Genomic DNA, 22,598 nt, shown 5'->3' on the forward strand with positions numbered 1-22,598 from the left:
GTAAAACAATCAATGTGATTCATCATATCAGCAAGAGAAAAACCAAGAACCATATGATCCTCTCATTAGATGCAGAGAAAGCATTTGACAAAATACAGCATCCATTCCTGATCAAAACTCTTCAGAGTGTAGGGATGGAGGGAACTTTCCTCGACATCTTAAAAGCCATCTATGAAAAGCCCGCAGCAAATATCATTCTCAATGGGGAAGCACTGGGAGCCTTTCCCCTAAAATCAGGAACAAGACAGGGATGTCCACTCTCACCACTGCTATTCAACATAGTACTGGAAGTCCTAGCCTCAGCAATCAGACAACAAAAAGACATTAAAGGCATTCAAATTGGCAAAGAAGAAGTCAAACTCTCCCTCTTCGCCGATGACATGATACTCTACATAGAAAACCCAAAAGCCTCCACCCCAAGATTGCTAGAACTCATACAGCAATTTGGTAGCGTGGCAGGATACAAAATCAATGCCCAGAAATCAATGGCATTTCTATACACTAACAATGAGACTGAAGAAAGAGAAATTAAGGAGTCAATCCCATTTACAACTGCACCCAAAAGCATAAGATACCTAGGAATAAACCTAACCAAAGAGGTAAAGGATCTATACCCTAAAAACTATAGAACACTTCTGAAAGAAATTGAGGAAGACACAAAGAGATGGAAAAATATTCCATGCTCATGGATTGGCAGAAATAATATTGTGAAAATGTCAATGTTACCCAGGGCAATATACACGTTTAATGCAATCCCTATCAAAATACCATGGACTTTCTTCAGAGAGTTGGAACAAATTATTTTAAGATTTGTGTGGAATCAGAAAAGACCCCAAATAGCCAGGGGAATTTTAAAAAAGAAAACCATATCTGGGGGCATCACAATGCCAGATTTCAGGTTGTACTACAAAGCTGTGGTCATCAAGACAGCGTGGTACTGGCACAAAAACAGACACATAGATCAATGGAACAGAATAGAGAACCCAGAAGTGGACCCTGAACTTTATGGTCAACTAATATTCGATAAAGGAGGAAAGACTATCCATTGGAAGAAAGACAGTCTCTTCAATAAATGGTGCTGGGAAAATTGGACATCCACATGCCAAAGAATGAAACTAGACCACTCTCTTTCACCATACACAAAGATAAACTCAAAATGGATGAAAGATCTAAATGTGAGACAAGACTCCATCAAAATCCTAGAGGAGAACACAGGCAATACCCTTTTTGAACTCGGCCACAGTAACTTCTTGCAAGATACATCCAAGAAGGCAAAAGAAACAAAAGCAAAAATGAACTATTGGGACTTCATCAAGATAAGAAGCTTTTGCACAGCAAAGGATACAGTCAACAAAACTAAAAGACAACCTACAGAATGGGAGAAGATATTTGCAAATGACCTATCAGATAAAGGGCTAGTTTCCAAGATCTATAAAGAACTTATTAAACTCAACACCAAAGAAACAAACAATCCAGTCATGAAATGGGCAAAAGACATGAAGAGAAATCTCACAGAGGAAGACACAGACATGGCCAACATGCACATGAGAAAATGCTCTGTATCACTTGCCATCAGGGAAATACAAATCAAAACCACAATGAGATACCACCTCACACCAGTGAGAATGGGGAAAATTAACAAGGCAGGAAACCACAAATGTTGGAGAGGATGCGGAGAAAAGGGAACCCTCTTACACTGTTGATGGGAATGTGAACTGGTGCAGCCACTTTGGAAAACTGTGTGGAGGTTCCTCAAAGAGTTAAAAATAGACCTGCCCTCCAACCCAGCAATTGCACTGTTGGGGATTTACCCCAAAGATTCAGATGCAATGAAATGCCAGGACACCTGCACCCCGATGTTTCTAGCAGCAATGTCCACAATAGCCAAACTGTGGAAGGAGCCTCGGTGTCCACTGAAAGATGAGTGGATAAAGAAGGTGTGGTCTATGTATACAATGGACTATTACTCAGCCATTAGAAACGACAAATACCCACCATTTGCTTCTACGTGGATGGACCTGGAGGGTATTATGCTGAGTGAAGTAAGTCAATCAGAGAAGGACAAACAGTGTATGTTCTCATTCATTTGGGGAATATAAATAATAGTGAAAGGGAATATAAGGGAAGGGAGAAGAAATGTGTGGGAAATATCAGAAAGGGAGACAGAACATAAAGACTCCTAACTCTGGGAAATGAACTAGGGGTGGTGGAAGGGGAGGAGGGCGGGGGGTGGGGGTGAGTGGGTGACAGGCACTGAGGGGGACACTTGACGGGATGAGCACTGGGTGTTATTCTGTATGTTGGTAAATTGAACACCAATAAAAAATTAATTTATTAAAAAAATTTATTTTATTTTATTTTTTGGCAATAAAAAATTTTTAATGGAACTAATATATAGCAATCTATGAATCATATATATATATGTATATGTATGTATACATACATATATATGTATACAGTATCTCTGGCCATGAACAGAACACCCAAACAAGCATAATAATGATTAAAGTAGTCATTTTTGATAATTCTTGGCTTTTAGGCACATACAAACCATAACTTTATAAGTATTTTTTGATTTTGTCATTATGAAGGTTTACTTGTCAATGTGGAGGACAGATCCTATTTCATTTAACAGTTTGCTAGCTTGATTTATAACTTCTAAATATTTAGACGTTCGTTATGTGGGTCTCCACTTGTACTCATGCCCCAGGCCCTATAATTGTTAGGGGTGGGCCAGGACCCTGCAATGACAGAAGAAATAAAGCCTGAAGCTATGAACAGAAGCCAAACTAACATCTCAGACTTGCTCCTGCTACATCCTAAAATGCCATTCTGTGAGCTTCATGTGGAAACCTGATATAGTCCCTAGAGGCAGTGACAAGTGTCTCATCACCTTTGCCTTCCTGGGTCATTGTCTCAAGGACCCTTACAAGTCCTTCTCAATCAGGGATTATGTAGCTCTCTCTGTGGTCTTAAATGGCACTTGTCTCTCACCAGGTTTCCTAAGTTTAATACATTTCACTGTTTTAGACATTAGGGCTGTGCCGTGGACTTGCACTGTATTCTTTTTCTTTTGCATTAACTCTGCTATGCCACCCTCAAGTAAGCAGAGGAATGTTATACTCTGACCTTGGAAAAAATAATGCGCAACCTGAGAAAATGCTTGCAGAGCAATCCTCAAAGCTGTGGAATTCACAGTGGCTATCATTTTGCTAGATTCCACTGGTTCTCTTTCTTTCTTTCTTTCTTTCTTTCTTTCTTTCTTTCTTTCTTTCTTTCTTTCTTTCTTCTTTCTTTCTTTCTTTCTTTCTTTCTTTCTTTCTTTCTTCTTTCTTTCTTTCTTTCTTTCTTTCTTTCTTTCTTTCTTTCTTTCTTTCTTCTTTCTTTCTTTCTTTCTTTCTTTTTTTTTTTTAAGATTTTATTTATTTATTTGAGTGAGAGAGAGAGCAGGAGCCAGGGGGCAGGAGAGGTAGAAGCAGACTTGCTGCTGAGCAGGAAGCCTGACACAGGGCTCGATTCCAGAACCCCGGATCATGACCTGAGTCGAAGGCAGACATTAAACCAACTGAGCCACCCCGGTGCCTCTCTATGTCTCCTCTTGTGGCAGGTTTGCCTGCTTGTTGGGGGCTATGAGGATAGGGAAAGGAGATTAGCATTCTATCTGGGAATTAGTCTTGATTAGAGAAGAACTCTTAGGAACAGGCCTAAGAGGTAGCAGTAAAGAAAAGGGAAAAAGTAGGACAGGTCACCAGTTTCTAAGGGAAAGAGAAAAAAAGTGCATCAAAACACCAACTGGTGGGGCGCCTGGGTGGCTCAGTTGTTTAAACTGCCAACTCTTGATTTCAGTTCAGGTCATGATTGCAGGGTCCTGGAATTGAGCTCTGCCTGGGGTTCCGTGCTCAGCAGGGAGTCTCCTTGAGATTCTCTCCCTCCCTTTCCCTCTGCCCCCCCCCCCACCCCATACTGCACATGTGTGTGTGCGCGTGCTCTCTCTCTAAAGTAAATAAATAAATCTTTAAAAAAAGAAAAGGAAAGCACCACCGTCAATGCCTAAACAAGGAGGGTGAAGACTGAGCTGCAAAAAGCCCCACTGGATTTCCAACTTCTTTTATTTTATTTTTTTAAGATTGTATTTATTTATTCATGAGAGACTCAGAAAGAGAGGCAGAGACATAGGCAAAAGGAGAAGCAGGTTCCCTATGGGGAGCCTGATGCGGGACTCCATCCCAGGACCCTGGGATCACGCTCTGAGCCAAAGGCAGATGCTCAACCACTGAGCCACCCAGGTGCCCCTCTAACTTAAATTGTATCTTACTGTAGCTCTCTCCAAGCAAACCTGGCAACTCTCTTTTACTTTTAGCTGTGACTGAGCATCTTTAAGGACATCCACATCCTCTCTGTAGACTTCAACTCACAAAAGCCATATAGTATCTTTGTATAAAATTACAAACCATGAGAGACTCAGAGTGGGCTCAGCAGAGAGATGGTAGCTAAGGAAGAATGAAAATTTCAAGCAGGAAGGACATAGAAGTATTTAAAAATGATTTTGATAATAAAAAAGGAATTCTCTGATGCAAATACAACAGTCAAACTTCAACAGCCCAGTGCTTCACAGTCAAGGCAGATTAGCAAACTGCATTCATCCTACTTGGATGCAGATTATCTACCACATTTGAAACACAGATTATTAACAGGAACAAATAAGGCACCAGGGTGGGAAGCAGTTTTATAGCAAGTAACGAAAGTTTTCATTTTCATCTTTGTTTAAAGAAGACTTCAAAAGGATTCCACATATCGACCAATAGTGAGATCATTAAAAAAAAGAAAGAAAAATTAACTTCAAGAATGCAAAGCGGAATGACCAAATTTCTGACCTGTTTTAAGATCAATCAACATTTTCTACCTAGATAAGTAGAACACAATTAGCACTTGGGTGATTTTAAAGGCTCTTTTATAGTTGCCTTTAATCAGCTGACAAAATAGCAGAACAGGGTGGCTGAAGGCCAATGTTTATTTTTACCCATTACCTGTTTTATTAATGGGACTGTGGGCCACTGGGCCCTCCAGGCACACACAAATATATTACAATATCCCACACTGTAATTAAGTGGCACAGAGGGGATTAGAGCAAATTCAGTGGCTGTTATATTTGCCATGGGTATAGTCTAGGTCAGACATTCTGATGCTCTCGTGGTCGAGCCCAGTGAATTCTACTTCAGAAGTCTACAAAATATGGAATATATTTTATTGCAGAGCAAGGGTTTTAATAAATGGCTCTTATCCCCCAAATAAAAACATACATTAAAAAAATGCCCCAAGTGGATGCTCCTACAGTGAAGGAAGAGAACTCCTTAGCCAGAGTAAAAGACAAATGCATCACAAAGAGCATTAGTTTAAGAAATGAGATTGTTAGACTCCAATAACAAAGGACCCAAAATGAATCAAAGCCATGTAACTCTCAGTTCTGGCACAGTACTTTCTTCCCTGCCCTATGTGAGTCGGAACTTCTATCTTTGAGTTTTTTAAAGGGAATAAAAATAAAGTGATTGCCTAGCTGTTGGCCTGTTCAATAACTAGAGCATCAGGAATGCAATGCTTGCAGAAACACAAAAGAGATCCTTTTAGGCTACAGGCCTAACCTAGCACTATATCCTTTTTTGTGTGATTTGACCAAATCCATTGTTGTAAATGTTAGATTGATTTTAAAATAGAAAACGTAACTAGACTTTTGCTTTCATCAACGTGTTCAGAGTCAACAAGACCACACTTGAGATTACTGCCAGTGCTGGTCTCTTGTGAATCTTCATATCAGAGAAAAGGCCAAATGGAATGAAGGTAGGGTAAAATGGACTGAAATCTGTTAATAGTCTTTGGCCCACGCAGAGGACACCATTGCCTTTGCCCTAAAAACCTCTGGAGAAACACTTAGAAGTGACAAGTAGGGAGATAAAAATACTTACGAGGATCCTGGACTTGCGGTAGGAGGCGGGCCTGGAGAAGTGAAAGGAAAAGCAACAGTCAGGTTGGGTTATTGGAGGGTGAGCGTGGGTACAAACCATTACAGATGGAAGTTCTCAACCACTTCAGGTGATATTTATTTTTCTGGGATTTATTATTTTGTTTCAGTTCCCCACAAACACCTCTACAAGAAAACATACCAGCGAGAACCTGCCTATACCACCCCATAGCTCAGGGCCTGGGAAATGCTAGGACAAGTGCTGACAAATGAGTCACTAGAGTAGGGATCCTCCTGCTGTGCAGAGTTTGCAGCAGGAGGCTGAGTGGTTACAGAAGCACACTGGTTGAAAAGCAGGGGTCTTGGTTGGCAGCTGGACAGAGAAGAGGCATACATGCTGGAGACCTCATCTTCTCTCTCCCTTGCATGGTGGTTTTGGTTTAGAGTAGGGCTGTGGAGTCTGACAAATCTGGACCCCACTTCTGCTCTGCTATTTACTAGCCGGGCAATCCTGCACATGGTATTAATACTGGCTTTGGTTTCTTTACTTGTAAAATGGATGCAAGTGTACCAGCTTTGGAAACTGTACCAGTTTCTGGGCACATAGAACATTCTCAGTATGTGCCCATTCCCTCCCTCCTCACCCCCCAGGGATGCTGGGGGCCAAAGGCCATCCCCCACAGAGGGTGGCTTACCAAACTTGACGAACAAGACCCCAGTGGTGGAAACCACTTTCTTGCCATTTGTTGCCACACACTGGAAGTAGCCTGTGTCTGTGGTGTCCAGGTTTCTGATCCGTAGCCTAGAGCCATAGTTGGTTGCCCGAAAGGAGATCCTCCGGGGCTCCTGGACCACAGGTGCATCATTTTTGAACCAGCGGATGGTGGGAGGTGGATTCCCAGAGACTTTGCAGTGCAGTTCAGCTGTCTGCCCCAGGGATGTGGTGATGTTATTCATCGGTTCATCGAGGGTCAGGTAAGAATCTGTGAGCACAGGGTGAAGGAGGCATGTGAGAGGGGCAGACTGCTAGTGAGTACCTCCAAGCAACCCAAATCCACTCCAATGTGCCCCAGGACCACAGAGTCACTGTACGGGAGAGACATAGTGGAGACAGACAAGGTATGAAATTATACATTTACTGAGAACCCATGACTACTGAGCAACCACCCACAGATCCTGCTACTTATGAGGATACTTGTTACTAGCCATCGTTTAAAACTTTATTTATTTATTCATGAGACACACAGAGAGAGGCAGAGACACAGGCAGAAGGAGAAGCAGGCGTCCTGGAGAAGGCCCAATGCGGCGCTTGATCCCAAGACCCCGCCCGGGGATCACGACCTGAGCCAAAGGCAGACACACTCAACTGCTGAGCCCCAACCCAGCTGCCCAAATCAAAGTTTTCAAGTGACTATATGGCAACCTATAGATGAGTAAATGTACCCTCTAAGGCAAGACAGAATGAGATTTTGTGTTTCAAAGCATAAGAAAGACACACAGTCCTTGTTACAGATTCAAACGATACTGTGAAGAAAAAGCAGCAAAATTCACCTCAAATCTTTTCACCCCAAAATGACACATCCTTAAAGTTCTGGCAAAGATCCTTCCAGTTTGTCCACTTTTGATATGAAAGAAAGCATGAAAGACTGGAAAAGTAGGAGCAACATATTTATATCCACATGGCACAAGATCAGGAAGGATGCTGAAAATTTTCCCACCAGTGATGATATAAAGGATATGGAGGTCTCTGGCAGACAAAGTAATGAGGCAATGAATATATTTATAATGTTACTCATATCAATCATTAATATGTTACAATATTTAATTCTACTTTTAATTGAGATATAATTCATATTTTAGGAAATGTACCAATCTTAAGTTATATAGTTCTCTAAGTACCAACAAATGCATATATCTATACAACAAATGCCCTTGTCAGATAGAGAACATCCTGAACATCCTAGAAAGTACCCTTAAGATCCTCTGTAGTCGAACATTGCTTCCACCTCCACCCCCATCTCCATTCTAGGCAACTGCAGTTCTGATTTCTATCATCATAGACTAATTTTGTCTGTTCTAGAATTGCATATAAATGTAATGATACTGTATGTACATTTTGCTTTTTTAGAAATTTCTTAAATATTTTAATAATTAAATACATTTTATTTAAGCTTATTCTTCAATAATATGTATTAAACCTCATATTAATATTAGTTGCAGAATCCAGTTACAGAGAAAATAATTTCCTATTTAAAAAATTAGGTTCGCCATTTTTTTTTAAATCGTTCTTTTGAAAAAAATAAATAAATAAATCGTTCTTTTGTTTACAGATAAGGAGGTTTCTTTGACTTCATTTTCCCTGATCACCCTTTCATCTCCCCTGCCATACCCTCCCAGTGCCTTCCGTCCTTCCCTCCATCTGGGATGGCTTGTTAAGCTGCTGTCCTCTCTGCAGGACTATTAGCCCATAAGTGCAGGCATCTGGAATGTTTTGGTCATCACTATATCTTTAGTGTATCCTACTGTCTAGCAGCGTTGTGCAACAGAAATTTCTGTAACGATGGAAATGTTCTATAATCTGCATTGTCTAAATGGTAGCCACTAGAAACAGGTGAGCTTCCGAGCACATGATATGTAACTAGAGCAACTGAAGAACTGAATTTTTAGATTTTTTTAAAAAGATTGTATTTATTTATTCATGAGAGCCACAGAGAGAGAGGCAGAGACACAGGCAGAGAGAGAAGCAGGCTCCCTGTGAGGAGCCCCATGTAGGACTCGATCCTGGGACCCTGGGATCACACCCTGGGCTGAATGCAGATGCTCAACCACGGAGCCACCCAGGTGTCCCTGAATTTTTAAATTCAGATTTAAACAGCCATATGTAGCTAGTAGATACTATATTGTACAACACAGGCGGACACAGTAAATTTGTTGACTTCAATGGAAATTTAAAATTTAAAAAAAAAATGAACTTTTTTTGAAGAGACCTGCATGCCTAATTTAAGCACTCAAATTCCTATACAATGCTCTCATAAATGCCAAAAATAAATGTTTCACTATTTACCTTAAGTTTCCACAAAATGATTAGGGAGAGATGTGAAAGTCTAGGCAGCCCCACAGGAGTATGTCACACATGTGAATGACATTCATCTTATGTGAGTGTTAGAAAACAGATTAAGTATTACTATCACTCACTGTGCTATTATAATGACACTTTTCATCCCACTTAAACCAATGAATAATTATCCTTCACAACACAATCATGAGCCCATAAATTATTTTGCTAAAGTCTTGCTTCTTTCCATTGATATTCTGATCTTTATCTCTGAACTTGTTTCTGTAAGCTCTATCCATATATACTCTATCTGTGAATGTTTTTTGTTCATAGATACAAGCACATGTGTTCCTAAGACGTTTGAGGTATGCCCACAGAGTAGAGAGACCAATTAGCAGGTGGCTTTATGGAGCTGTCATCATGGCTTCCCAGCTCCATCTCCTACCCAGAGAATGGCTAACTATATACCCTCTCTGTAGGAAAGAAACACAGAAATAGCAATGCCAACATAAGCATAGTGATTAATACTCTATGAGGCAGGTTCTGGAACTTGACTGACTGGGTTTGAATCCTGGGTCTGCCCCCAATCATCTGAGAGAACTCAGGCAAGTTACTCAACTTCTGGGTACCTCAGTTTAACTGAGAAATAGGAATAATAAATAGGACTCTAACAGGCAAAACCGTTAGAGGATTAAAATTAAATTGGGTGACGCATGGGAAGCACTTAAGCTAGTGCTGGGCAAAAAGGGAAGCACTAAAAATGTTCATCAATGTTATTACAATTCTTTTTATAATAGTAACAATTTTTGTATAATGCTTTTCAGGTCACTCAGTCACGCGTTCTCTAACAATGTGGCAAGTAGGAAAAGAGCATTAATTACCACAATGAGGAAATTACAATTGAGAGAGGCACCGACTGGCCCCATGATCTCTCAGTGAGCTGGCTGTACATTGTGCCCAAAGCCTCTGGCACTAGCAGCCAATTCTCAGGCTCAGCCAAGCACAAAGTCCAAGTGAGCCAACAGGCCAATACAGTAGTGAGCACAGATAGACTATTTAGAATCCTACAATACGCTGGAGGTTTCAGTACCCACCTGCTCAGTAACCCCACAAAGCAAGAATCATTATCAATGCTTTATAATGAGGAGATGTAGGATCAGAGAGGTTAAGTGACTTGCCCAAGGTAGCATGGGTGATCTGAAGGTCTAATCTAGACCTGACTCCAAAACCTAGCTCTTTCCATCCCATCAGACTGCTTGGGCAACTCAAGCCCCACTAGGGGTAGAGACAGAATTTGAGTTTCTTCCCTAAAAAAGAGCAAGCTGGGGACACAAACACATACCCACAGGGCTGAGATCTGCCCCTAACTCCAGTCAGGATTGTCTAGCTCATGGGTCTAAGCTTTTGCTGATGTTCTTGTTTCCCTCCAGAAGCCAGGTAACTCACCTGACCTGATATATGAGGATCCCAGTCCCCCTGCCCATCTTCTGGCACATTTTTTTGTTTCTTGACCTTCCAATAGAGTGAGTTGAGCCTTGAGTTGGAGGAGTCTCCATAGTGATAAGAGGTTCATCACCTGGGTACTCCCACAACCTGACTTTCCCCTCTGAGATTCCTTCCTTCCTTCCTTCCTTCCTTCCTTCCTTCCTTCCTTCCTTCCTTCCTTCCTCCCTCCCTCCCTCCCTTCCTTCCTCTCTCTCTTTCTTTCTTATAGCTTTATTTATTTAACTTATTTATTCTCACCTCCCAGATTTCTATCTTCTCTTCCCCCCCCCATAGCTTTATTTATTTATTTATTTATTTATTTATTTATTTATTTATTGACTTACTTACTTACTTACTTTAAAAAAAGAGAGTGGAGAGAGGGACAGAGGTAGAGGGAGAGAATCTCAAGCAGACTCCACACTGAGCACAGAGCCCGAAATGGGGCTTGATTCCATGGCCCTGAGATCATGACCTGAGTTGAAAACAAGAGTTAGACGCTCAACCCACTGACCTACCTGGGAGCCCCCTACCTTCTTTCAATATGGAAGCACACCAACCCAAGCCACACTCCCAGAGGCCAGGATAACAGTTACTGGGGTGCATACCTCAGGGGTTAACATTACCTGCTGAGTTTTAGTCAAAAACGAAAGACACTTCTACTTCTCTTGGTTTTTTTCTGACAGGCAACAGGCGGTGGCAACCAAAGCCGAGCAAGCTTTGTGGCCAAACCCACATAACATATCACATAAAAGGGTGAGCTGGCTCTTTAAACTATTTCTTTGACTCCAAACTCTAGTTATTTTGCATATCATAATCACAGAGATACAGAGCTTCAAGTTTTTTTCTTCTAGGAACATAAATTTGCCAAGAACCAGAGAGTTCTATAACAGGAGGTAGTTTTTCAATTACCCTCTGGAAGTGTATTCAAATTTATTGCAAACAAATTAATAAGGGCTGATCTAATGTACAAGAATCAACCCTCACAGACTCTGGTGCCAGAATGCCTGAATTCATGTCTTGGTTCTGCTCTACATCAGCTGTGTTACCTTGGGCAAGTTATTTAACTTCTCTGTGCCTCAGTTTTGTTATCTGTGACATTAGTATACTAGTTGTATCTTCCTTGCAGGGCTATTTCAAGGATTATATGAACTAATACTTGCCAAATGCTTTTAATAGGCTCTGGCACAGAGCAAGTAGCATATGAGTTCCTGTTATTTTATTAGCTATATTTTTCTTTTCTTTTTCTTACAAATATCTTATTCCTAAAAGTAGGGAAATGATTATTCATTCAACTGATTGGTTTCCTGACCAAGTTTAGTCTTGATTTTTTAGAAAAGTACACCTGAGGGGTGAAGTCACCTGTCTGAGATCACATAACTAACACACTGCAGGCAAGAGTGGTTAATTTGTCCATGAATACCCACCTAAAAACAAAAATGAAGATTACAGGGTACTTTGAAATCAGTGTAGTAGCTGGCCCACACAGTATATGTCCAGAGATCAAAAAGGAACTGTAAATAAATCTTTGTATTTACTGAACAAAGGAGCCCTGCCATAAATACAGGGAATTTGGTTTTAGCTTTTTTACTGATAAAGAATAATGTTCAAATTTGTTTGCCATCTGTAGCTGCTCACTTAGAACACACAAATGGTCTGGTCCTCAGTTTGGCAAAGACTAGAAGCATCAGAACAACATTTGGCCTAAACAACATGAAAGCATTTTGTGATGGAATAAAATAAAATAAAAACGCATGTCTGTATCATTACTATCAGTCTTGTTGTTAACAAGCCCCTGGCTACAATCCATTCTCTTCCCAGAACCAGCTGGATCCTTCTGCAGCAGCCTCATGGGGCGCATTGGGGGATCCATTCCCTTCTCTACACCTAAAGCTTGGTATGGCCACTGCAGGTTCTGACCCAAATACCTGGGTGTCTCTGTGAAGAAGCCCAGGGCAGAGGAAACCTGCAAAGTGGACCCGATACCAGTTGTGCCACAAGCTAGCTGCCTATGTCAGACAGTCATTTCACTTCCCTAGACTCTGGCTTCATGATCTATTATATGGGCCTGTGCAGGTTGCTCCTCCTGAGTAATTTACTTTTCCATAAGGAGTAGACACAGAAGCACTGGATGGCAGACAGCAGGTACCAACTGGGCCTGATGCCGGACAAAGCAATGGGGCGTCAACATTTATACCTGGCTATCCATATTTTCTTTCAGTGACTTGATTCAATATCTCTGACACTGTGTGCTTGAGCTGTGGAAGCTTTCTCATCCTTCTTTCCCTTCTTAGGCCACAAATGCTGGCAGACTGGCCAGTAGCAGTAGCAGGTGGGATTTAATCTGGCTTCAGAGAGAAAAATTTTCCAATTCTGCTGACTCCACCCTCTAGCTCTGTGTTGCTGTGTCTCCCAGTGGTGGTACATAATGACGATAATGATAAAAACATCAATGATGATAATACAATGATAGTGATAACAGTTAACACCTAAAGGGTACTTACTATTATGGTAGGTGTTGTTACAAACTATTATTATCCTCATCTTACACATCAGATACCTAATGCATAGAGAGGGTAAGGAAGCTGTCTGAGATTCCACACACAATGAGTGGAAGTGAATCAAATTATTGATTCAATGTAATTACAATCAAAATCCCAGAAAGTTATTTTGTGGATATCAACAAGCTCATTCTAAAGTTTAAATGGAAAGGCAAAAGATCCAGAATGGCCATAATAATATTGAAGGAGATCAAAGTTGGAGGATTGATGTTACCCAATTCTTGATATAAAGCTAACATAATCAAAACAGTGTGGTATTGATGAAAGAATGGACAAACAGAGCAGTGAAACAGAACTGAGAGCCCAGAAATAGACCCACATAAATATAGTCAACTGATCTTTGACAAAAAAGCAAAGGCAATACAAAGGAAGAAAGAGTATCTTTTCAACATATAGAACTGGAACAACTGTATATCCACATGCAAAAAAAAAAATGAATCTAGACACAGATCTTATACCTTTCACAAAAATTAACTCAAAATGGATCACAGACCTAAATGTAAAATGCAAAATTATAAAACTCCTGGAAGATAACTTAGGAGAAAATCTAGATGATCTCGAATATGATAATGATTTTTAAATTTATTTTTTTAATATTTCATTTATTCATTTATTTGAGAGAAGAGTGCATGCATGTATCAGTGGGAGGAGGGGCAGAGGGACAAGCCGACTCCCCACTGAACGGGGATCCCAGCGCAAGGTTCCAGGACCCTTATGATCATGACCTGAGCCAAAGTCAGATGCTTAACCAACTGAGCCACCCAGGTGCCCCACAGTAATGACTTTTTAGATACTACCTGGGAGATATTATCCATGAAAGAAGTAACTGATATGCTGGACTTCATTAAAGTTAAAAAAAAAAAAAGTATGCTCTACAGAAGACAACATCAAGAAAATGAGAAGACAAGCCACAAAGTAGGAGAAAATATTTGCAAAAGAAGCATCTGATAAAGGAATGCTGTCCAAAATATATAAAGAACTCTTAAAACTCAATGAGAAAACAAAAACTGATTAAAAAACAGTCTAAGACCTTAACAGATAACTCATCAAAGATACAAAAATGGCAATAAGCATATGAAAAAAATACTCCACATCAGATGTCATCAGATAAATACAAATTAAAACAAGATACTACTATATCCTTATGAGAATGACCAAAATCCAGAACACTGACAACACCAAATGCTGGTGAGGCTATGGAACAACCGGAAATTTCATCCATTGCTGGTGGGAATGCAAAATGGTACAGCCACTTTGGAAGACAGTTTGGCAGCTTCTTACAAAACTAAACATATTTTTACCATATGATCCAATAATCTCTGATGTTCACACAAAACTCTGCATACAGATGTTTGTAGATTTATTCATAACTGACAAAACCTTGAAGAAACCAAGATGTTCTTCAGTAGGTGAATGGATAAACTGTAGTGCATCTAGACAAGGGAATATTATTCAGCACTAAAAGAAGATGAGCTTATCAAGCCATGAAAAGACATGAAGGAAACTTAAATTCATATTATTAAGTGAAAAAAGCCAATCTGAAAAGGCTACATACTGTAGAATTTCAACTACATGACACTCTGGAAAAGGTAAAACTATGGAGACAGTAAAAAGATCAGTGGTTACCACAGGTTGGAGAGACAGGAAGGGGATGAGTGAATAGGTGAAACATAGAAGATTGGTAGGGAATTCTATAATGGTGGATATATGTCATTACACAGTTGTCTAAACCAATAGAATGCACAACAGCAAGGGTGGTCTAAAATACAAGCTATGGGCTTTGGGTGATTATGATGTGTTCATCAATTGTAAGATGTACCACTCTCATGTGTGATGTGGATCATGGCGGAGGCTGTGCATGTGTGCCAGCAGAGAGTATACAGAAAAATCTCTGTATCTTAATTTTGCTGTGAACCAAAAACTGCTCTAAAAAAAGTCTTTAAAATAATTAAATGTTCTCAGTTTTTATTCTGTTACAGAAGTTCTCAAAAGTTCTGGTTTTAAGACCCCTAAAGACTCTACAATATATGAAAACATTTAAAAACATTTTTGGGCGCCTTGGTGGCATAGTTGGTTAAGCATCTGGCTCTTGGTTTTGGCTCAGGTCGTGATCTCAGGGTTGTGGGATTGAGCCCCAGGTCAGGCTCCATGCTAAGCACAGAGTCTGGAGGTTGCTTGAGATTCTCAGTCCTTTCTCCCTCTTCCCCTCCCTCTTGTGCTCTCTCTCTAAAAATAAATAAATAATAAAACCCCCATTTGTTTACTAATTTATTAAAAAATAAAAAAGTAAAAAAAAAAAGTAAAAAAAAGTAATCTCATTACCTGCTAACTAATATATTTTACAAAAAATAATTATCTTTTATATACACGCATAAATAGTAAGAAGGATGGCATTGTTTTATATTGTCAGTTTATTTGGCTTAAGAACAGACAGCTGTTTTCTCCTCTTTCTATATTCAGTCTGTTGAGATATGTTGTTTTGGTTAAAGCATATGAAGAATATGTAGCTTTACACAGCTGGAAAAGGGAAGGATATTTTAATAGCCTTTTCAGATAATTTAGAATATCCTTCTGTATACTACACTAAAATTTGATAAGTCTTAGTTTCTTAGAGGTTAGTTGTGATGTGAGTCTGAAGCCTTATCAGTGAACTTGTCATAATCTGTTACATTATAATGAGTTGTTTCATCTTGGATTTTAAAGATCTTTTACCCATATATGATTTTGCAACATTACGCATTGTCCATTTAGAAAACATTATTCCAATGATTTATGTAGATCTTCCAAATGTGAACACATTTAATTATATAAGAGAAAAAAATCATTTTTGATTTTTGATTTTGAGAAAAAAATCATTTTGTTACTATCACCACCAGATATTAATATCATCATCAGTAAGGACCAGAAAGCTGTTGGGGCACCTAGGCAGCTCAGTCAGTTAAGCGTCTGCCTTCAGCTGAGGTCATGATCTCAGGGTTTTGGGATGGAGCCCCTTGTGGGCCCCAGCTCAGTGGGGAGTCTGGCTTTTCCCCTCCCTCTGGCCTTCTCCCCACCCCTGCTCTTGCTCTCTCTCTCTCTCTCTCTCTCCTCTGAAATAAATAAATAAAATATTTTTTTAAAAAAAAGACTGGAAATCTGTCAAGCTCATGGTAGTGGCTAAAAGTTTCCTGAAATTTTAATTTTTTGCTTAGAAGCTCAAATTTTATTATTGGCTAATACTATCTCCCATTTATTTGAAGTGCAGACTTATTTTGTTCATTCAAAAATAACTAACATTGTTTGATTTTTTTTTTTTTAGTATAGTTGACACACAATATTATATTAGTTTCAGGTGTACAACATTGTGGTTCGACTTCTCTATATGTTATGCTATTTTCAGCTACCGTCTGTCACCGTATGACACTATTATAACACCACTGACTATATTCCCCTATATTGCGCCTTTTATTCCTGTGACTTACTCATTCCAGAACTGGAAGCCTGTATCTATCTCCTTCTCCCCTTTACCCATGTGCATCCCACCCCCTGGCAACCATCAGTTTGTTCTCTGTATTCATAGGTCTGATTCTGCTTTTTCTTTCTTTGTTTATTCATTTGTTTTATGAGATTCCACCTATGAGTGAAATCATATGGCATTTCTCTTTCTCAGTCTGTCATTTTGTTAAGTAAAAAAGTGGCTAGTTCAGTTCACAACTCACATGCTTTTGTGACAGCTATAGTACTTCAGCCAGCAGTCAGCACTCTTGTGTATTTCCCATTTTGCCATATGGAATATTAAAGACATGTACTCATGGGTCAAGATTTAAGTTAATAAATAATAATTAAGTAAATAATTTTTACTGCTTCATCAAAGACATTCTTAAGTACAGTTGTCTTAAAAAACAAATAAACCTACAAGTGCATGCTGGTGAAGATTACAAGGACTTCTAGCACAGTTTGGTATAGTTTGCTACCACTGTTTTGATTAGGCTAGGGTCCCAGCAGTGTTACCTAATCACTGCTTTTGGATCATCAGGATGGGTAAACTGCAGTTTAGAGGAATTAAAGACTATCCCAGCCAACCAAAGCAAAGCCAGGATTTGGATTCCACGCCCTGTGCTCTTCCTGTCACACCCCACAGCGGCCCTTTACCACCCCTCTGGGCCCTGGACTGGTGTAAAGCTCTCAGAACAAAATAGTTTAGCTTGGGCCCTGTGCACCATATGCCAGAGAAAGAAAGGCCTGTATGGCCCGTTTCCCATTTCTGAAGAAGCAGTCTGGGATTTGGGGGCAACTCTAAGTGATTGTGGCAGATCTGGGCAAATTTTGGGACTCTGAATAAAAAAGGATTTGATATTTTTTTATAATATAGGGAAATTAAATACTAGTATTCTTTTAGTGCTAGCATTTCCTCCATTACCCATAGAAATGGCGCTCAGAGCTAACACTTTTTTGAGCATTTATAAGGTGCCAGACACCACTCTCAGTACCTTGTACACTTTAACTTATTAATCTTGAAAACAATCCCATGGGTTAGACCTTTTATTACCCCCGTTTTAGAGATAAGGAAACAAGACACAGAGAGGTTAAGCATTTGCCCAAAGTCACACAGCTAGAAAGTGGAAGAGCCAGGACCCAGACGCAGACCTTTTGGACTAGGAGGCCATATATTAGCCAATACACACCATTCCCAATAAATCCAGACGGTGGTCCTTCATTGTCCCCCAGTCTCCCTAACCAGTACTACAGAATATTCTTGCCCTTTTTATAAGTCTATCCAGCACGTGACAATGCCCCGGGTACTGAGAACAACTAAATCACTACTAGTTACATATGACGTAACTGGAAGTCACCATTGAGAATGAGCTTTTTAAATCCAGTACAGGCATCGTTCATTCTGACGCTTAATCAACCTAAAAAGTGAACTGTGAGAAAAAAGAAGTTAGTTTATGAGCTTTCTGGGAATTGAGACCCTATTTCCTCCTTTTTTTCCTTTTTGTATTCCCCTTAGCACTCCAGGTGTTATTGTGAACTTCGTAGGCATTTAATAAAGGCTAGTTGATTAAGTAAATGGAAGGCTCAAGTGTATTTTGGGCAAATGAGCTTTGGAGACACCCCATTTATTACTTACCCATTTGACAAGACGTCACATCCACAAATCCTTCCCAACATTTATTGCTTAATTTTCAAAGTGCCCTCTCACTCTCCTCAGGGAGGGAGGTGGGGCCAAGAGTTATATTCTCATTTTGACAGGTGAGGGAAACTGAGATATAAAGAGTTTAATGGTCCTTTGCCATGGCAACCCAGCCAGTCGGCCGGGGAGCCAGTCACAATTAGGCCCAGGGCCTGGGTCTTGGTATCAAAGAGGCATACGCCAAAATCCTGGACTCCTACAGGACCGATCCTTCTCAGAAGAGGGAGGAGGCTCCCGACATGAAATAAAATGCTTAGCTAAACATAAAGGAAGGCTGCCAAACACAGTTAGGTCATCGCATTTGACTTTGAGGGAACATTCTGTTCACGCTATCAACCTGCATTCACTTTCAGCACACTTCACCATAAATATTTCTGACTCACTATCTCGGGAAATATTTTTTATCTTAATAAACTCAATGCAAAACATAATCTACATCGGCTTGCACATTCTTGAGTTGGAGCCACAAGCTGCATTTAATAAAAATCAGTGGAAATAGCAGGGGACTTCTGAATAACCACAGTTCGTTATCTGACATGGGGCTGCTGGGAAGTCTCGAACACACGGGGAGCAGGAGGTCGGTAAGTTGAAGGTAGGGAGAGGGCTCAAGACCACTGGATGACCCCACTTGCTGGAACTCAGTTCCCACTAGAAGCACTATTTATAATCATGGGCTGCAGTGTGGTAATTAAGAACACGGCTCTGGATGCTTGGCTAAATATCCGAGTTCCACCTCTCACCTGCTGGTATTTAGCATCTCCAAACCTCAGCTTCATCAACTGTAAAATGGGACCAAAAATTGTACTTAGCCACTAATGTTGGGAGGGTGTCGCATGAGATAATCAATTTCATAAAATCAAAAATGCTCACTACAGGGAAGATGTATACTTACCTACCTCCAGAGATTCTCAACCCTCATGAACATCACTCACCTGCGGAATAACAAACAAAACCAACACTGATACCTAGCTCTCACCCCTAGAGATTCGAATATAACTGATCCTGGGTGGAGGCTGAGTATAAGGATTTTTTTAGGCGCTCCTTTAAAGATTCTCCAGAGCAGTCAACAGGAAAACACATGGCTACATAATTATAACCCCCACTTTCTGGCCGCTAAGTTTTGCCTGGCTTCCTGCTAAGCCCACTTTTCACTGCTCAAAAATCCCCAGGATTGGGACACCTGGGTGGCTCAGTGGTTGAGCATCTGCCTTCAGCCCAGGGTGTGATCCTGGAGTCTCGGAATTGAGTCCCACGTCGGGCTCCTTGCATGCAGCCTGCTTGTCCTTCTGCCTGTGTCTCTGCCTCTCTCTCTCTCTCTCTGTCTCTCATAAATAAATAAAATCTTAAAATAAAAAAAAAAAAAGAAATGGTTCTGCAAATGTGCACTTAGAGTGAAAACTCCTGTAAATCTGGACTAATGGGGAAAAGCAGCTGCCTTTATAGGTCTTTCTTTAGGAAGCACAATAAATAAATACACAGCAACTCAAAGGAGTTCAAGAAAACTTTGCTACCTAGAGGCTTGATTTAATGAGTAGGTCATTTTTTACAAGTAGGCCAATTGTATGTAAATGATCTCTTAAAAGCTCAGGAAAACTGCTTTTTCCTCTCAAGTAGCTAAGATCTACACAGAATGAGAATGGCTGGCCTCCAGCATTTAGATCACTTTCTGTCCAGCTATAATTAATAAAGGTGGAAGGAGAAAGGAACACGGATTCTATCAGGCACTTTACATATATTACTGCATTTCATCCTTTCCAGAACCCCATGACATACATAGGTTTTTGTTACTCAATTTTAAGGAAGATACCAATAGAGGTTTCAGTGTAGCTAGGCCCAGCAAGGCCAGGACTGGAATCCAATTCTAGCTGACACCTTCCCTGTCCCCATTCTTAACTTGTCCCCTCTCAACCTGCTCTTTTCTGCCCCACTGTCATTAAGAACCTCTTCCACTATGGGTGTCTGGGTGCCTCAGTCAGTAAAGCATCTGCCTTTGGCTCAGGTGGTCATCCCGGTGTCCTGGTATGGAGCCCCATGTCGGTCTCTCTCAGCAGGGAGCCTGCTTCTCCCTCTGCCCCTCCCCCTTTTTGTACTCTCTCTCTCTCTCTCTCTGCCAAATAAATAAATAAAATCTTAAAAAAACAGACTATTAGCTCACCTGAATGCATCCATATGAGATCTCCTTTTCATGCCAAAGATGCCATGATCTCTATGTACCCTTATTTTTTATCGAGGAGCGGACTATCTAATGGGATCACTGGCAACTGCCAACAAGGTTACTCTAGTGACTTTTTTTCTAGTTTTAAACATTTTTGGACTTCTGTGACTTATTTAAGTATACAATTTATTCTACTACAATTTGCAACCATTTTTATTATGTAGGGGGTTATGATTATTATTGTTGACTTGGATCATGGACTTGGACTTGGATCAGCTTGGATCAACCCCATCCAGCTGACATTCACAAGGATACAGGTATCTGGTTTGACAACTGGCCCCTGCCTCTTAGAAAAATATTCCCAATCTTGTTTCTGACTCTCCTGGTCTTCATCGACCCTAACTATATACTACTATATAAAGTAGTAATTATTTTAACTCAATTCCCACCTTCAGCTGAATGCTAGGATGATAAGTAAATTCACAGGCCTAAGAATTCTTCAGATATAAGGTGCATCTACATTGCCATCCATCCCTAGCAGCTTTTCCTGACCCCGCAAAACCAAACTAAGTAATACCAGCAAAACCATCAGCTATTACCTTGCTTCTCTAGAACGTAGAGAAGTTCTAACTTGAACATAACAAAAGTCGTAAAGCTTTTGACTCTCAAGGTTAGGCCCTGCATGCCATACTGCAACCCGAAAACTGCATTCTTTCCCCTTTATGGGTGGGTTATAAGCCTTTGTAAAATGCTGACAGACCTTAACTGTAGCAGGACAGGATGAGTGGGCTTGCATAATGAACTTTTAAATTACCAGAGATAGTATCTAGAAGGCCAAGCCTGAGATAAGTCTCCGGTTTGGGCTTTGGGCCAACACAAACAGAGCACATTATAAGTCATCTCTATGATTTCAATACCGTGAATAGGAGAGATGCCTCAGCATCAGGACGATGTGTGATCCTCGCTACGGAAGTCTAGAGATGCTTCTGCGTCATGCAAAGGTCACAGTTTGCTTTCAGCCCTTTAGGGAGCTCTTTCTGAGGAAGAACCAAGCCACATTTAGGGCCTTCAAAGACGAAGTCATTGTGTATTTTTACTGCTCTGGCCTGACTCTGCGACGCAGCAGCTTGTCCAGTCATAATAAATTCTTAAGCATTTGATGGCTCTAAGGGATGCCCAGGTGGCTTTCAAAATAAAAGTTTGCCATTCTAGCCAAGGAGTTTCTATTCCTATAGGGACCACACAGCTATCCCAGCTCATTTTTCTAATCACATCTTGATTGAACAGATCCCGAATCCCTTTGAGTGCCAATCAGCATTCCAACGTGATTCCACTGAGGCCCACATTCCAGTTTCAGGTTTTCCCAGAATATAAACATCAGGGGACACGAAAGGGCACAAAAACCATTCTTTCCCCTCTTCTCCATTCATTGTGCAAGGTTTGTATTTCAAATTTTGAAAGAATCTGCTGACTTGGACACATCTCAGATCTGCTGCTAGGAGGGCAGTGCACTGGAGAGGACCCTGTCACCTGAATGTTCTGTTATAAATGGAGTGATTTTGCTTTCCAATTTTGAACCAAATTCCTCAAAAACTAGACAGTCTCTGCTCTACTGCCTTTTCAACAAAACAGAAAAGTACTAAGCAATCTGGAGGTGAGAACTGAAGTGGGTGGTATTTTCTCAATAGCAAGAGGCAAGAGTCAGTGAAGCAGACAAGTCAGGGAACACTGGGGCTATGTGCATGCCCTTTCCACGGGTATGGCACCTTACACTCTGTGTGGGTTTGCTATGAATAGATGTGGAAAACGTTTGATGAAGAAATGAACAAGTGGATGGACGTGCTCAAAGATCTCTCATCCTGGCTGCAGAATCAGACAAGTAAAGGGACAGTCATACTACAGTGTGATCTGAGTGTGTTCGGGGTGATGGAATACCCTAGAAAAGGGGAGCTTAATCTGCTTTCTGGGCCAGAGGTGTCACGTAGCAATCGGTAAGATGTTTAAAGAGGAGGAGATATCAGGGGATCCCTGGGTGGCTCAGTGGTTTGGCGCCTGCCTTCAGCTTGGGGCGTGATCCTGGAGTCCCAGGATCGAGTCCCGTGTCACGCTCCTTGCATGGAGCTTGCTTCTCCCCCTGCCTGTCTCTCTCTCTTTCTCTCTCTCTCTGTCTCTCATGAATAAATGAGTAAAATCTTTTTTTAAAAAAGAGGAGGCGA

At 40.6% G+C, this 22,598-nt stretch overlaps 1 protein-coding gene across 6 annotated transcripts in view; it reads right to left on the reverse strand.

The window, feature by feature from the left end:
• The window catches only part of ROR1 (receptor tyrosine kinase like orphan receptor 1), a 475,328-nt gene that overhangs the window by 130,937 nt on the left and 321,793 nt on the right, over nt 1–22,598 (reverse strand). For all 6 annotated transcript variants that reach the window (XM_038537279.1, XM_038537282.1, XM_038537281.1 and 3 more), the window contains 2 exons: nt 6,652–6,939; nt 5,961–5,991 (listed from right to left, as the gene is read on the reverse strand). In XM_038537279.1, coding sequence (XP_038393207.1) covers nt 5,961–5,991; nt 6,652–6,939 — 319 coding nt within the window. The remainder of the gene's footprint in view (nt 1–5,960; nt 5,992–6,651; nt 6,940–22,598) is intronic.

The sequence above is a fragment of the Canis lupus genome, chromosome 5 (genome assembly GCF_011100685.1).
Source record: "Canis lupus familiaris isolate Mischka breed German Shepherd chromosome 5, alternate assembly UU_Cfam_GSD_1.0, whole genome shotgun sequence".
Classification (NCBI taxonomy): Eukaryota; Metazoa; Chordata; class Mammalia; order Carnivora; family Canidae; genus Canis; species Canis lupus.